Source organism: Papio anubis, chromosome 4 (assembly GCF_008728515.1).
Source record: "Papio anubis isolate 15944 chromosome 4, Panubis1.0, whole genome shotgun sequence".
In the NCBI taxonomy this organism is placed as follows: domain Eukaryota; kingdom Metazoa; phylum Chordata; class Mammalia; order Primates; family Cercopithecidae; genus Papio; species Papio anubis.
In genome coordinates, this window is record NC_044979.1 from 148108340 (window position 1) to 148123748 (window position 15409).

Below are 15409 nucleotides of genomic sequence, written 5' to 3' on the forward strand. Positions count from 1 at the left end.
CCTCCTGCCTCCCTGTCAGGACCCTTGAAACTGCACGGGGTCCTGCTAATCCCGGACCATCCCCATTTCGGTCCCAAACAACCCGATTTGCCATGTAAGCACCATGTTCACAGGTCCCAGGGACCGGGATGCAGACATCTTCAGGGACATTGTTCTGCCCCCACACCTAGTTGTGAGGCATGTGGGTGGCTCAGGCTTGGCCTGGGGCGGCAGCAGGTCCCTCTGGTGGGAGGGGCCCCAGGCCCCCCCACCCCCGGCTCTGGACAGCCATGCACCTCGACAGGTGTCCGCGCTCAGAGGGGAGGCTGGCGGCCTACTCGTCCACTCTGAAGAGCAGGGGAGCTGGGATCATGACTGGGGGCACTGGGGTTAGTCTGTGGGGCTGCCCGCCAGACAGGGCCAGACAGCGCCCACCCCCCCTTAGCCTGCAGGGGCTGTGTGACCTTCGAGGAAGCAGAAGCGCTGTGGTGGGGGTGGCCCCTGATGGACGGACAGCAGCAGCACCACAGCACCCTTGAGGGTCACCTGCAGAGGCAGAGCCAGGTGCATAGCTGTCAGCTGGGGCAGGGACGGTAGTTTGTGCAGCTAGACCTTTGCTCCAGGAGCCACAGGCTGGGGCCAGGGTCGTGCGTCCTGAAGCCCCAGGCCTTCCTGACTGGGCAACCCCTTCCCACCATCTGCCCCCACGGCCACCTGCCTGCCACCACCCTCAACCCCCCACTAACCCTGCCAGCTCAGTTTCCAGATGTGGCCCAGATCAGGGCAGCACAGGACAGGTGCCTATGAAGTGTGGGGTTCAGTGAGGGGCTGCAGGGGCTGAGCCAGAGCCTGGGCGGGGCAGGGGTCTACCCACCTGTGGGGGCTGCGATAGAGACCAGGCAGGATGGTCCAGGTAGCGGCCCTTTGGGCAGCAGAGCCACAGACCCTCCCTGGGGTCCCAGCTCTTCTCAGGGCAGACGTGGGAAGCACCAGCCCTCATGGGCGTCCGCTGGGGTGGGGATCCTGCTTCATGGAGGCCTCTCTTTGAGGGGAGTGGCCTGGACGTGGGGCTGGTGGGGGCTGGGATTCTCTGAGGCCACCAGTGCAGATACTAGTCACTATGTCACAGGCCATCCTAAACTCAGGGCCTCACACAGCATCTTCCGGCTCCCACCCTTATGGCTCTGAGGCTGGCTGGGCTCAGCTGGGCGGTTCACACACAGGTGTGAGGAGGCTGGAGTCACTGAGCTCTGCTCTCGATGGATGGGTTCTAGCCCTTGGGTGGGCAGGGTTGGGCCCAGCGCCTCTGTTCCTGGGCTCTGTCCGCGTGACCTCTGCAGTGTGGAGGCTGCAGGGGGGCCCGGCTGTGTACATGGAGGTGGGACAGGGGCGAGAGGCCAGGCAGAAGCTGCATCCTCCTGTGACCCCATCAGAGGTCACAGGCTGCTGTCCTCCATGGGCTGGGACAACCGCGGCCCCTCGCCCACAGGGGTCCTGCACGGGCTGGGACAGCTGTGGCCCACGTTGCAGGTGGGAGTGAGAGGGGTGTTAAACACACTGGGGGGTGGGACAGGGAGGGGAGGGAAGTGCAGGGAGAGGGTAGATGTGTAGATGGTGGAGAGAGATGATGGTGGTGACGGATCATTCACAGATGACAGATAAACAGATGACAGAGGTAGAGAACAGGGAGACTGCTTGATGATAGATAAACATAGAGATGGCAGTTCACATAGACACAGATGACAGGTCGCACAGATAGATGATGGGCGGATGGACAGAGGGGGATGGTGAGTGAGAGGGAGGGAGGGGGCACAGGCAGGGCCCCCAGGAAAGGCAAGCCCCGTCTAAGGCTGCGTCCGCCTTTCCTGACTCACGTCCACACCTCCCTCTCTGTGAGGCTGTGGGGTTTCTCCAGCCTGACTCTGCAGAGTGCGGTCTCGTGCCTGCCTCTGGCACAGACAGGCCTGTGGTTCGTTCCCGCAACAGCCCCCATGAGATGGGTGACTCAGCCTCAGTCTCCCCATCTGTTAAAGACATATGGTATCAGCCCGCCTGGGCACTGAGGACTGGAGTGGCCTCTGGTATGGGCGGAGGATTACCTAGGTGCCGAGGCAAGAGACTGAAGGCACAAACTGTTTCAGTATAATAAAGAAAATAGAATAAAAATAGTCATAATACAAATTAGATATAGAGATGATCATGGACAATTATCAATCATTATAAACATTATTAATCATTCGCTTTTAATATTACTCTTTGTTGCATTACTGATATAACCTAGGATTAAGCGGCGGGTATAGGGTCAGGTGCTGAAGGGACATGGTGAGAAGTGACCTAGAAGGCAAGAGGTGAGCCCTCTGTCACGCCCGCATAAGGGCCGCTTGAGGGCACCTTGGTCAAGCAGTAACGCCAGTGTCTGGGAAGGCCCCCGTTACTTAGCAGACCGCAAAAGGGAGTCTCCTTTCCTTGCAGGAGTCAGGGAACACTCTGCTCCACCAGCTTCTTGTGGAAGGCTGGATATGATCCAGGCCTGCCCGCAGTCATCCGGAGGCCTAGACCCCTCCCTGTGGCGCTGTGCTTCAACGGTCACGCTCCTTGTCCACTTTCATGTTCCTCCCATACTCCTGGTTCCTCTTTGAAGTTCTTAGAAGATAGCAGAAGAAATAGTGAAAGTCTTAAAGTCTTTGATCTTTCTTATAAGCGCATAGAAGAAAACGCTGACGTATGCTGCCTTCTCTCTCTGCTTCGGCTGCCTAAGAGGGAAGGGCCGCCGTCCCACGATCACGTGACTTGCTTCACTTTGTCAATCACTTAGAAGATTCACCCTCCTTACCCTGCCCCCTCGTCTTGTATGCATTAAATATCAGCGTGCCCAGCCGTTCGGGGCCACTGGCGGTCTCCGTATCTTGGTGGTAGTGGTTCCCCGGGCCCAGCTGCTTTCTCTTCATCTCTTTGTCTTGTGTCTTTATTTATTACAATCTCTCATCTCTGCACACGGGGAGAACACCCGCTAAGCCTCACAGGGCTGGACCCTACACTCTGGGCAGAGGGGGCCTCTTGGGTTCAGCCCATGCAGCCAAGCAGGAGGAGCTGCTGGATTCTTATTTAAACATGAGAGAAACAGCCTTCAGAACGAGGACGTGCATGCACAGGGCTCACATAAATGGCAGGTTCTGCGTGTGACCACACCCACCATCTGCCCCTCTGTGGCTGGCTCCTGTCACTTAGCACAGCGTGTTCAAGCTTCACCTGTGTCGTGCTGTGTTCATGGCTGAGTCGCACTCTGTGGTGTGTACAGACCATACTTGGCTTATCCACCCATCAGCTGGTGGACATTTGGGCTGTTTGCATTTAGGACTGTCCTGAGTAACGCTGGCTGGGAAAGACGGCTCATGCCTATAATCCCAGCACTTTGAGAGGCTGAGGCAGGTGGATCACCTGAAGCCAGGAGCTCAAGACCGGCCTGGGCAACATAGCAAGACTCTGTCTCTACAAGTAAAACCCCCACAAAATTTAGCCGGGCAAAGTGCCACACACCTGTATTCCTAGCTACTCAGAAGGCTCAGGAGGGAGGATTGACTTGAGCCCAAGAGTTTGAGGCTTCAGTGAGCTATGATTGCACCACTGTACTCCAGCCTGGGTGACAGAGCAAGACCTTATCTCGAAAAAAATAAATAATAAGGCCAGGCGCAGTGGCTCACCCCTGTAATCCCAGAATTTGGGGAGGCTGAGGTGAGTGGATCATAAGGTCAAGAGTTCAAGACCAGCCTGACCAACATGGTGAAACCCCCATCTCTATTAAAAACACACAAATTAGCCGTGCGTCGTGGCAGGCACCTGTAATCCCAGCTACTCAGGAGGCTGAGGCAAGAGAATCACTGGAACCCGGGAGGCGGAGCTTGCAGTGAGCCAAGATTGTGCCACTGCACTCCAGCCTGGGCGACGGAGCAAGACTCTGTCTCAAAAAAAAAAAAAAGAAAAAGAAAAAAGAAAGAAGGCTGGGCGCAGTGGCTCACGCCTGTCATCCCAGCACTTTGGGAGGCCGAGGTGGGCGGATCACAAGGTCAGGAGATGGAGACCATCCTGGTGAACACAGTGAAACCCCATCTCTACTAAAAATATAAAAAATTAGCCGGGCGTGGTGGCGGGCACCTGTAGTCCCAGCTACTCGGGAGGCTGAGGCAGGAGAATGGCGTGAACCTGGGAGGCAGAGCTTGCAGTGAGCCAAAATCACGCAATTGCACTCCAGCCTGGGCAACAGAGCGAGACTCCGTCTCAAAAAAAAAAAAAAACGGGGAAGATGCTGCTGAGAACACTTGTGTCCGAGTGCCTGTGGACGTGTTTTCTGCAGTCCTCGGGCGCATACTGGGGAGTGGGTTTCCTGGGTCCCACGGCAGCTCCATGCCAGCCTGTTTTCCAGGGCGGCTGCACTGTCTTCCACCCGGCAGGGCTGTGGGAGGGTCCAGGTTCCCCCATCCTCACCGGTGCTCCTCTTTGTAAATCCTAGCCTCCCCCCACCACCCCAGGTCTTCACTGCATCCTGGTGTGGAGCATCTCATTGTGGTTTTGATTGGTGTTTCCCTGACAACTAATGGTGCTGAACATTTCCCGTGCCTGTCGGCGGCTGCATGTCTTCCTTGGGGAAGCATGTATTCAGATTCTTTGCCCTTTTTTCAATTGGTTCACTTGCCTTTTTATTATTGAGTTGTATGAGTTCTTTATAAGTAACTGTTTCTTGAGGTTGCACCAATTTGGGTGTGAACTTTACTGCCTGATGGTCACTGCTGAAAGGGGTCAGGGCTGGGGGAGGAGAGCACCTCCTGGGGTCCTGTGTCGAGTCTGGGCCTCCTCCCCATGCCAAGTGTGTGATTCCGGCCCCAGAGGATCCTGCTGGTCCCAGGCTTCAAGAGATCACCTGGGAACGCCTGGGCTGTGACTGGAGCGGTCAGGCCAACCCCAGCTGTCCAGTGGGGGAGGGGAGGATGAGGGATGCCAGGACCCCTCCCCAGGTGCAGTGCCCAGCTCCATACTTGCCACCAGCCCCTCGGTTATGGGGACAGCTCTCCACGACCCCTTTCTCCATGCCAGCCCCCATCTCTGTTTGGAAAACTAAGCAAAAGATAATGTTCAAATGCCCCAAAACCCAATAAGGCAACCTGTGCACCCACCGTCCCTGGCCTGTCATCTCGAGGAGGCCCCTGCAGACTCCCTGCCCCCGAAGGGGTTTCCGGGTCTAGCCCCACTCCCAGAAAGTGGTGCCAAGACCACCTCTCGTCCTGGGTGGTGTTTCCCTGTCCCCTGCATTTCAGGGCACAGCGGCTGTTTCTGGGGAATCCCTGTGTCTCCTTTAAGCCCTTCCTGAGCAGAGCTCCTTAGGATCCATGCGCTGCTGAGCTCCTACTCCAGGTGCCTGAGGGGTGGCGGGGCCCCCACAGCAGGCAGAAGGCCCAGGAGGGTCTGCACAAGGCCAAAGGCACAGACACAGAGGACAGGGTGGAGGCTGCAGCCAGTGGGCTACCCAGAAGGGGGCCGGCCACATGGGGGCCCAACATCACGACCCCCATCCCCACAAATGAGGCAGGCAGAGCCAGGAGCAGCCCACCCCCATGCTGAGCCTGGACGTGGAAGACCCCTCCTTGGCCTGCAGGGTGGCCTACTGGCTCTCGACCGACCGTCGTGTGAGGCGCTGTCCAAGCACAGATAATTGGACTGAATTAGCCCCGGCCCCTGCGCGGGGCGGAGAGGGAAGTGAACCTCACCACCCTCCCCTCCCCTGTGGCAGCTACTGGATTGAGCAACTGCTTGGCTGAGTGTTGGGCAAGATGGTCACAGAGAGGGCCCAGCCCAGCCTCAGTCCATTTGCCCCTTCCCTGGGGACAGCCCCCCTCTACCTGGGAGGAGCTAGCTTCCAACCAAAGTCATCTGCCGGCCTACTGTGTGCAGGCCCCATGCTCAGGAGACGCTGAAGGAGCTCAGCCCTGCTCTCAGGAGCTCCCTGCCCGGGGCCTGCCGCGCGGCCGAGTGGTCACAGGAGGCAGGTGCCTCTAGCTCTGGACTAGGAAGACGCTTGAGGAATGAGTGTCAGGGTCCCTGGTGCAGCCGTGCAGGTCAGTGACAATGGGTAGGAGGCTCAGCAGAGCTTGTGGGCCACTGGGCATGAGCAGGAGCAGGCAGGCCACCTGTCCAGGCCTCTCGCCAGCTGCTGCTGGCTGGAACAGCCTTTGACCAGCACTGGTCTGGGTCTGGCCCGCCCTGAGCTATGCTGTTACCTTCTGGATTCTTCCTGAGTCCTGGGCTCCCCCCTGGCCCCTCCCAACCCTGACCACAGCCACTGGGGGCAGCTGGATCTCAGGACAGCTGTGCTCTCGGGGGTCCAGGCAGGTACTTGTGGACCTCGGCCAGGCAGCCTCCTCTTTTGAAGAATCCCCCTCAGCCCCGACATCTCTTAGATCATGTGGCTCACCACCTCCATGTTATCCTCATGCCTTCCCGTCCCCCGAGTGATGCCACAGTTCCCTTAGCAGGATGGAAGGACAGAGAAGGCAAGACACCCGCCTGCTGAAACCTCCCACGGAGGAGGACCTGGAACAGCAGGCCATCGATGGTCTTGGCTCATACTGGAAGCTCTGGCCTGTTGGGCACCTGCTCCCCTGAGGCCTCCCTGCCGCTATTTCTATTCCTCGTACGATGGCCTCCCCCTCTTTGGGGACCTTGAGTAAAGGCTCTGGGCTCTGTTAGGGTGTGTCGCTTTGTTATATCGTTTTATGTGTATTCCAGTCCTGAGGCGTGTGGCCTCCAGCAAGGGATTGAACCTCCCTGTGCCTCAGTCTTCCCAACTGAAAATAGGGCTTCAATAAGAAAATACATGTCAAGGCCGGGCACAGTGGCTCACACCTGGAATCCCAGCACTTTGGGAGGCCGAGGCGGGCGGATCACAAGGTCAGGAGATCAACACCATCCTGACTAACACGGTGAAACCCCGTCTCTACTAAAAATACAAAAAATTAGCTGGGCGTGGCGGCAGGCACCTGTAGTCCCAGCTACTTGGGAGGCTGAGGCAGGAGAATGGCGTGAACCCGGGAGGCGGAGCTTGCAGTGAGCCAAGATCACGCCACTGCACTCCAGCCTGGGCGACAGAGACTGGGCAACGGACTCCCTCTAAAAAAAAAAAAAAAAAGAAAGAAAGAAAGAAAATACATCTCAAGCCAGGCATGGTGGCTCAGGCCTGTAATCCCAGCACTTTCAGAGGCTAAGGCAGGCAGATCATGTGAGTCAGGAGTTCGAGACCAGCCTGAGCAACATGGGGAAACCCCGTCTCTACCAAAAAATAAAAGAATTAGCTGGGCATGGTGGCACCCATTTGTGGTCCCAGCTACTCAGGAGGCTGAGACAGGAGAATCACCTGACCCCAGGAAGCAGAGGTTGCAGTGAGCTGAGATCGTGCCACTGCACTCCAGCCTGGGCGATAGACCAAGACCTGTCTCTAAAAAAGAAAAAAAAGGAAAATACAAGTCAGGCTATTTCTCCTAATACCTAGTGCAGAGCTGCTGCTGTTATTAACATTCATCTGTCTTTATTAGGTGACATTCTCCAAGCTCATGCTGTGTGGTGGATTCCAAGCCTGGCACAGGGACCCAGAGATGGAAATACCACCTATCCCCACCCCAAAGGCTCCCATCTGAGGGAGGAGAAAGACCTGTGTGAATGGTTACAGGGAAAGGGCATGTGATGCCACAGGGCGCATGATCCCAGAGACGCAGACCAAAACAGGCTGCTGTGTTCTTTTTTTTTTTTTTTTTTTTTGAGACGGAGTCTCGCTGTGTCGCCCAGGCTGGAGTGCAGTGGCGCGATCTCGGCTCACTGCAAGCTCCGCCTCCCGGGTTCACGCCATTCTCCCGCCTCAGCCTCCGAGTAGCTGGGACTACAGGCGCCCGCCACCACGCCCGGCTAGTTTTTTGTATTTTTAGTAGAGACGGGGTTTCACCATGTTAGCCAGGATGGTCTCGATCTCCTGACCTCGTGATCCACCCGCCTCGGCCTCCCAAAGTGCTGGGATTACAGGCTTGAGCCACCGCGCCCGGCCCAGGCTGCTGTGTTCTGCTTCAGGTGGACAGAGCTTAAGCAGCTCCGTCATTCCACGTCAGCTGGAGCAGGGAGACAGGTGTCTTTGGTGGCACTCTGGTCAGTGCGGCCTCAGTGGAGACCGTTCCACATCCCATACCATTGCCCTAGGGATGCCACTTTGAGTGCAAATCCACACGAAACTCTCACAAAGATGAGGCTGTGGGCCGGGCGCGGTGGCTCAAGCCTGTAATCCCAGCACTTTGGGAGGCCGAGACGGGCGGATCACGAGGTCAGGAGATCGAGACCATCTTGGCTAACACGGTGAAACCCCGTCTCTACTAAAAATATAAAAAATTAGCCGGGCAAGGTGGCGGGTGCCTGTAGTCCCAGCTACTCGGGAGGCTGAGGCAGGAGAATGGCGTAAACCCAGGAGGCGGAGCTTGCAGTGAGCTGAGATCCCGCCAGTGCGCTCCAGCCTGGGTGACAGAGCGAGACTCCGTCTCAAAAAATAAAAAAATAAAAAAATAAAAAAAGATGAGGCTGTGTAGACTGTGATTCTGATGCATTCAGAACGCCCTGAATGCTTCTACGCCAGTGACTGGGTGAACAAGTCATGGTCCAGTTGAACCTTTTTTGAGTTTTTTTTTTTTTTTTTTAGACAGAGTTTCACTCTTGTTGCCCAGGCTGGAGTGCAATGGCACAATCTCAGCTCGCTGCAACCTCCACCTCCCAGGTTCATGCGATTCTCCTGCCTCAGCCTCAGCTGGGATTACAGGCATGCGCCACCACGTTCAGCTAATTTCTTCGTATTTAGTAGAGACGAGGTTTCGCCATGTTGGTCAGGCTGGCCTTGAACTCCTGACCTCAGGTGATCCACCCGCCTCGACCTCCCAAAGTGCTAGGATTATAGGCATGAGCCACCACACCCAGCCGAACTTTTGAGTAGAATACAACCATTCAAAAAGAAAGAGTCTGGGCACAGTGCTCACGCCTGTAATCCCAGGACTTTGGGAGGCTGAGACAGGAGGATCACTTGAACCCAGGACTTCAAGACCAGCCTGGCAACATAGGAAGATCCCCATCTCTACCAAAAAAAAAAAAAAAATTCTTTTTTTTAGAGACAAGGTCTCCCCTCTCTTCCCCAGGCTGGAGTGCAGTGACACCATCATAGCTCACTGCAGCCTCAGCTTCTGGGCTCAAGTGATCCTCCTGCCTCCGTCTCCTGAGTAACTGGGACTCCAGGCCCCCACCGTCACACCTGGCTAAATTTTGTATTTGTAGAGATGGGGTCTTGCCATGTTGCCCAGGTTGGTCTCAAACTGCTGAGCTCAAGCGATCCACCGGCCCTGGCCTCCCAAAGTGCTGAGATTACAGCCCTTAGCCAAAACCTTGTCTCCATAAATGATTAAATAAATGAAAGGCCACAGGCCTCAGACCGTTCATTCTGGAAGGTGCTGAGGAATTGTTTGTTAATAGTGGTTGCCTGGAAGGCAGCGGGGGGAGGCTTTCCTTTTTCAGTCTGGTATGTTCCAGTTTGTTTTCAGCCGGGCGTACTGCACTAACAGTATAAGAAGAAAATGGAAAGAATTTGAAAAGACGCTGGGGTGTGCAGAGGAAGGGCACCCAAGTCTGGGGAAGGCGACATCAAAACCAGGCTTTTTGTTACCTGTCAGCCCCCATGTGAAGTCCCGGCCGAGCCCCTCAGCCAGCCTGAGTGGGAGGAGTGCTCAGAGGGTCCCCTCTGTGGGTGGTGGGCAGCTGGGTGGGTCTCAGGGGGAGGCTCCCTCTGGGGCCTCTGCGGCCTCAGTGCCCTGGGATGCTGGCCTTTGTCACTTGCTGGCCGCCCCTCCCAGGCAGGGATGGTGTGAGCGCCCTGGTCCCTAGCGCAGAACACACACGCCTGCCTTGCATGAGCACCCCCGTGCCCATGGTCTTGGGGGGCTCGGCAGGTGCCCTCTGCACCCCCCACAGTAGGTGTGCAGGTTCCGTCCCAGCGCGCGTGGCGGCACAAGGGTCCCATCCAGTCCGGCCAGGTTTTGGGGCGGCCTCTCGCCCAGGCAGGTGGGATGCTGCGCGCGGATGAGGGGCGGGCAGCGGGCTACTTCCCGGTGGGTCCCTGGGGCGCGCGGGCTGGGGGCGCCGGAGCGGCCGAGGGAGGAGGCCACACGCTCGCCTGCACCGCTGGGGGCCGCCCGCGGGCCTTGCCGGCCAGAGCGCAGCGTGCGCCCCGGGCCCCGCGCCGGCACTCGCTCAGCGACCGCGGCGGAGACACGAGCGGCGGCGGCGGAGCCCGGAGGGCGGCGGGAATGCGGAACCGGCGCGCGGGCTGAGGCCGCCCGGCATGGCGCAGGGGCGGCGGCGGCGGGCGGCCTGCGCGGGGCCCTAGCGAGCCGGCGGACGCTCCCGGCCCCGGCCCCGGCATCGGCATCGCGGGCGCATCGCGGCCATGGCCAAGGAGCGGCGCAGGGCGGTCCTGGAGCTGCTGCAGCGGCCGGGGAACGCGCGCTGCGCGGACTGCGGCGCCCCGGGTAGGTGTGGGCCGGGTGGGCGCGGGGCCGGGTGGGTCCCGGGTGGGCGCGGGGTGCCGAGTGGGTCCTGGGTGGGCCCCAGGGACCGGGCGGGGGACCGCGGACGCCGCGGGGGTGGCGGTGCTGAACACCGGGCCGGCGCTCGGATGGGGCCCGGGCCCGGCTGCACCTGCGGGACCCGGACGTCTCCCCGGGCCGGGTGGAGTGGGAGGCGCCCCCAGGACCCCCGGAAACCCCCCTGCCGCCGCCTCCCCTCCCCCTCCGGGCTGCGTGTCTGACGGTCACCGCGGACCGCCCGCCGCGTTGCGAAAGCTCGGGCTCCGCACAGAAAGAGGAAATCGGGGCTGGCTGCAGGGAGGGAATGGGCCGCCGGCTGGAGGGCTCTGCTGGACTGTGGGGTCCCCCGGCTCCGGGGCCACCTCGCGGTGACGTCATGTCGCACTCCCTCCCCGCACCGGGGGTCCCTGGGTGTGAGCGGCGCCCCTCCCCCGGCTCCCTGCACCTGGCTGCTCCGGGGCGGGCGCCAGGACAGGTGAGGCCTGGAAGAGGTGGGGCCGGACGCAGGTCCTCGTCCACCTGCCGCCCGCCCGTTCGTTCTCCCAGCCGGGCATCCCTGACTCGGTTCCTAAGTCTGTGGGATTTCAAGGCACAGGAGTCCAAAGGCGCGGAGTCCCTCCCTTCCAGGCCACTGGTACTGCCATTGGCTGTGAACGGGGCCCAGTGCCCAGACCAGCCCTGCCCTGCTTCGGAGCTGTCAGCCCCAGGCCGGCTGCGCTGTGGGGAGAGGGCCCTGCCAGGGCAGTCCTGCCACCCCAGGCACACCAGGAATCTGGGGGCCAATAGCCTGAGCCCCTTGGGACAAACCTAAACTCACCAAGGATGGCTGAGGTCCCCAGGGAGAGAGCGGGGGAAGACCCTGCATTTGCCCCCAAGGCCCTGGTTCAGCATGCAGTCTCTGGACACCCCGGAAATAGGATCTGATTCCCTCTGGGATGGAGGGGTCTCTGCCGGCCCCAGGTCGTAGTGGCTGCTGTCCAGCCACAGCTTGGCCCGAGAGTCCACACCAGGAGCTGGGGTGTCCCAGAGGGGAGATAGTGACAGGCTTTTCTGGAAAGACAGGCAGGACCCACGGCCTTTCCGTGGTCTCCTGAGGCAGGGCGGCTGCAGGGCCAGTGCAATGGTGTGGTGGGGGCGGCCCCCTGGGCTGGCTCGCAGGAGAATCTCTTACCCCAGATCTTTATTTCCTCCTGTTCAGGAATGCTCCCCTGGAGAGTCAGTGGGAAAGGGCCTGGCCTGGGGTTACTGTGGCCCACGGGGAGGGGAGCTGGGCTTGTCTCTGAACCTCTGATCCGTGGCCACACAGCCTGGGAGCAGCTTCTCTGGACTCAGAGCCCCTCTCCAGCTGCCCTCTGGGCCTCCCAGCCTGGCAGGAGGAAGAAAGAGGGCACTTCCCTGGCCTGCTGGGCCCTTCAGTGGCCCTCCCCTCCCAGTGGGTGCAGGTGTGCCTGGCCCACCACAGAGCTGTTCTCGGCCCTCCCCCTGCCCGGTGCTGCTGGGCACAGGGCCGCACCTGTGCTTTCTCAGAATTGGTCCATGACCTCAGTGACTCGCCTCCTCTGTCGGGTAGCGCCATGGAGCGGGGATGCTGTGAGGGGTTGTTCTCATTTCACAGCCAGGGAGACTGATGCCTTGCAAACTGGAGCTGGGGATATGGGTCACACCCGGCCGCTGTGCTTGTCCCCGCTCCCCAGGGCTGTGGCCACAGGGTGGAACAGGAGGTGTCAGGAGACGGGGGGCTGCCCAGCCCCCCATGACCCCATGGCACACCCTCGAGGGCGCTATGCTGCTTTGCTGATGCGGCTGCTCTGGGATCTCCTGTTCCTGCTGTGGCCCAGCTGGGTGACAAGGAGCCACTCCAGTATTGATGGGGACTGGGGTGACCAGCACGTTCTGCTTTCCTCAGAACACTGTCCTGTGCACTGGCTCTTGGCTGGTGCAGACCCGGACAGCAGGACATCAGACAGTCCCAGGCCACCTCTGAACGCCAGGCCTGTGGGTGCTGGGGTGGACTTGAGCAGGCCCCACCTACTGGCCGTGTGAGGGAAGCCACATGGTCTGGGGGTCTCTGAGGCCTCCACAGAAGCTCCTTCCAAACTCTCATGATCTGTCCCACTAGTGGGTTCCCCTGACCTTGAACAGGTCCTCACCCAGCGGCCACCCAGAGAGCCTCTCCTCACAGGCCTGGCAGGTGGGCGAGTTGGGGCGTGCTTGGACCCACTGTCCTGCAAGACCTGGGTGGGGGTCTCCATCCTGGGTGGGGCTTGGGGGAGGGAGGAGGTGCCTCTGTGCATCCTTGGCGCTGCCTGCCTAATTGCAACAGAGGACAGGAATCAGGCGCAGTGGCTCACGCCTGTAATCCCAACACTTTGGGAGGCTGAGGCGGGAGGATCGCTTGAGGCCAGGAGTTGGAAGCTGCAGTGATACACTCCATCCTAGGCCAGAGTGAGACCCTGTCTCAAAAAAAAAAGAAAAACAGACATATTCTCCTTTTTGAGTCTCAGCCCGTCTGATGCCCTGGGGGGACTGGGGTGTCTGAGCTCTTTTTTCTTTTTTATTTTGTGATAAGGTCCCGCTGTGTCACCCAGGCTGGAGTACAGTGGCTCAATCTCAACTCACTGCAGCCTCTGCCTCTGGGACTCAAGCAGTCCTCGCACCTCAGCCTCTCGAGTAGCTAGGATTACGGGTCCATGCCACCATGCCCGCTAATTTTTTTTTTTTTTTTTAAGAGAATCTCTTGATGTCACCTAAGCTGCAGTGCAGTGGCGTGATCTTTGCTCACTGCAACCTCCAACTCCCGGTTCAAGCGATTCTCATTCTCCTGCCTCAGTCTCCCAAGTCGCTGGGATTTCAGGCGTGCACCACCACCCCTGGCTAATTTTTGTGTTTTTAGTAGAGATGGGGTTTCATCATATTGGCCAGGTTGGTCTCGAACTCCTAACCTCAAGTGATCCACCTGCCTCGGACTCCCAAAGTGCTGGGATTCCAGGTGTGTGAGCCACTGCTCCCAGCCTAATTTTTTGTTTGTTTGTTTGTTTGTTTTTTTGGTAGAGATAGGGTTTTGCCATGTTGGCCAGGCTGGTCTCGAACTCCTGGCCTCAAGCAGTCCTCCTGCCTCGGCCTCCTAAAATGCTGGAATTACAGGCATGAGCCACCGCGCCTGGCCTGTGTCTGGGCTCTTTAACTGGGTTGGAGAGCAGGTGGTGACTGGTACTTCGTGTCACCTGGGTGTCTGAGGCACCTGGAGCACCAGATGGGCCCGACAATCCCAGGGGCACCCTGGGCCCTCGGTTCTGGAGGCCTGGCTCTGAGAGGAATTCTGTTTCTAAGAAGCAGGAAGATGGCTGGGACCCTCTTGTGGAGGCCCTGGTGGTTTAGGTATTGCTCCTTCATTCCACATCTGAGGTCCCAGCCAGATCCAGGCTCCGGGGTGGCCCCAGCCCCAGGGATAATGGGGCATGAGTGACCCTGGAGGCCAGTCCTTGAGACTCCGTGGAACCCGAGCCTGTGCTTGCAAGGCCGATGGGGCAGACTCACAGCTCAGCCTCCTCATTCAACCCAGGAAGGCTTCAGGGCCGAGGTGACATTTCAGAAATTGCTGGTAGCAATTCCCTTGGTGGGGAGGAGTTTCAGGAATTTGGCCTGGCATGGGTGAGGGTGGGAAGAAGGCTGCTGAATGTGGGCGGGGGCTGGGCAGACTCCCTTCACTCCCCAGGGCAGCAGCCAAACTAGGTTGGATTTTTTTTTTTTTGAGATGGAGTCTCGGCTTCCTGCTGCCCATGGGCCAAGTGCCCATCCTCAGCTCACTGCAAGCTCCACTTCCTGGGTTCACACCATTCTCCGGCCTCAGCCTCCCGAGTAGCTGGGACTATAGGCACCCACCACCACGCCTGGCTAATTTTTTATAGTTTTAGTAGAGACGGGGTTTCACCGTGTTAGCCAGGATGGTCTCGATCTTCTGACCTCGTGATCCTCCTGCCTCAGCCTCCCAGAGTGCTGGGATTACAGGCATGAGCCACTGCGACCGGCCGGATTTTTAAAAAAATAATAATTTACCTTCTCATCGTTTTGAGTGCACAGTTCAGGGGCCTTGAGCACATTCACCTCACCGTGCCACTGCCAGCACCGTCATCTCCAGAACCTCCTCATCTTCCCAAACTAAAGCTCTGTCCCCATTCAACAACGGCTCCAGATTTCCTCTCCACAGTCTGGGGCACCCACCCTTCTACTTTCTTTTTTCTTTTTTTGTTTTCTTGAGACAGAGTCTTGCTCTGTTCCCCAGGCTGGAATGAAGTGGGGCGATCTCAGCTCACTGCCACCTCTGCCTCCTGGGTTCAAGCAATTCTGCTGCCTCAGTCCCCCAAGTAGCTGGGATTACAGGCACAGGCCCCCACGCTCAGCTAATTTTTGTATTTTCAGTAGAGACAGGGTTTCGCCGTGTTGGCCAGGCTGGTCTTGAACTCCTGACCTCAGATGATCTTCCCACCTTGGCCTCCCAAACGGCTGCGATGACAGGCGTGAGCCACCGTGCCCAGCCTCTACTTTCTGTCTCTATGAATCTTATGACTCCAGGGACCTCGTAGGAGTGAAACAGTGTGGTATTCATTCTTTTGTGACCAGCCAGTTTCACTCAGCCTAATGTCTCCAGGTTCACGGATGCTGTGGCGAGTGCTGAGATTTCTTGCGTGTGAAGACAGGATCATATCCTGTGTGGAGGAACACATTGCATGTGCCCGTTTGTGGCAGACACTGGACTGCTACCACCTCTGGGCCGTTGTGCA

The 15409-nt window shown here is 58.6% G+C and overlaps 1 protein-coding gene across 1 annotated transcript in view; it reads left to right on the plus strand.

The window, feature by feature from the left end:
- Positions 1-10270: 10270 nt before the first annotated feature.
- ADAP1 (ArfGAP with dual PH domains 1) overlaps positions 10271-15409 on the plus strand; it is a 58837-nt gene continuing 53698 nt past the window's right edge. The window contains exon 1 of the mRNA XM_003895632.5: positions 10271-10571. Coding sequence (XP_003895681.1) covers positions 10490-10571 — 82 coding nt within the window. The 5' untranslated portion in view covers positions 10271-10489. The remainder of the gene's footprint in view (positions 10572-15409) is intronic.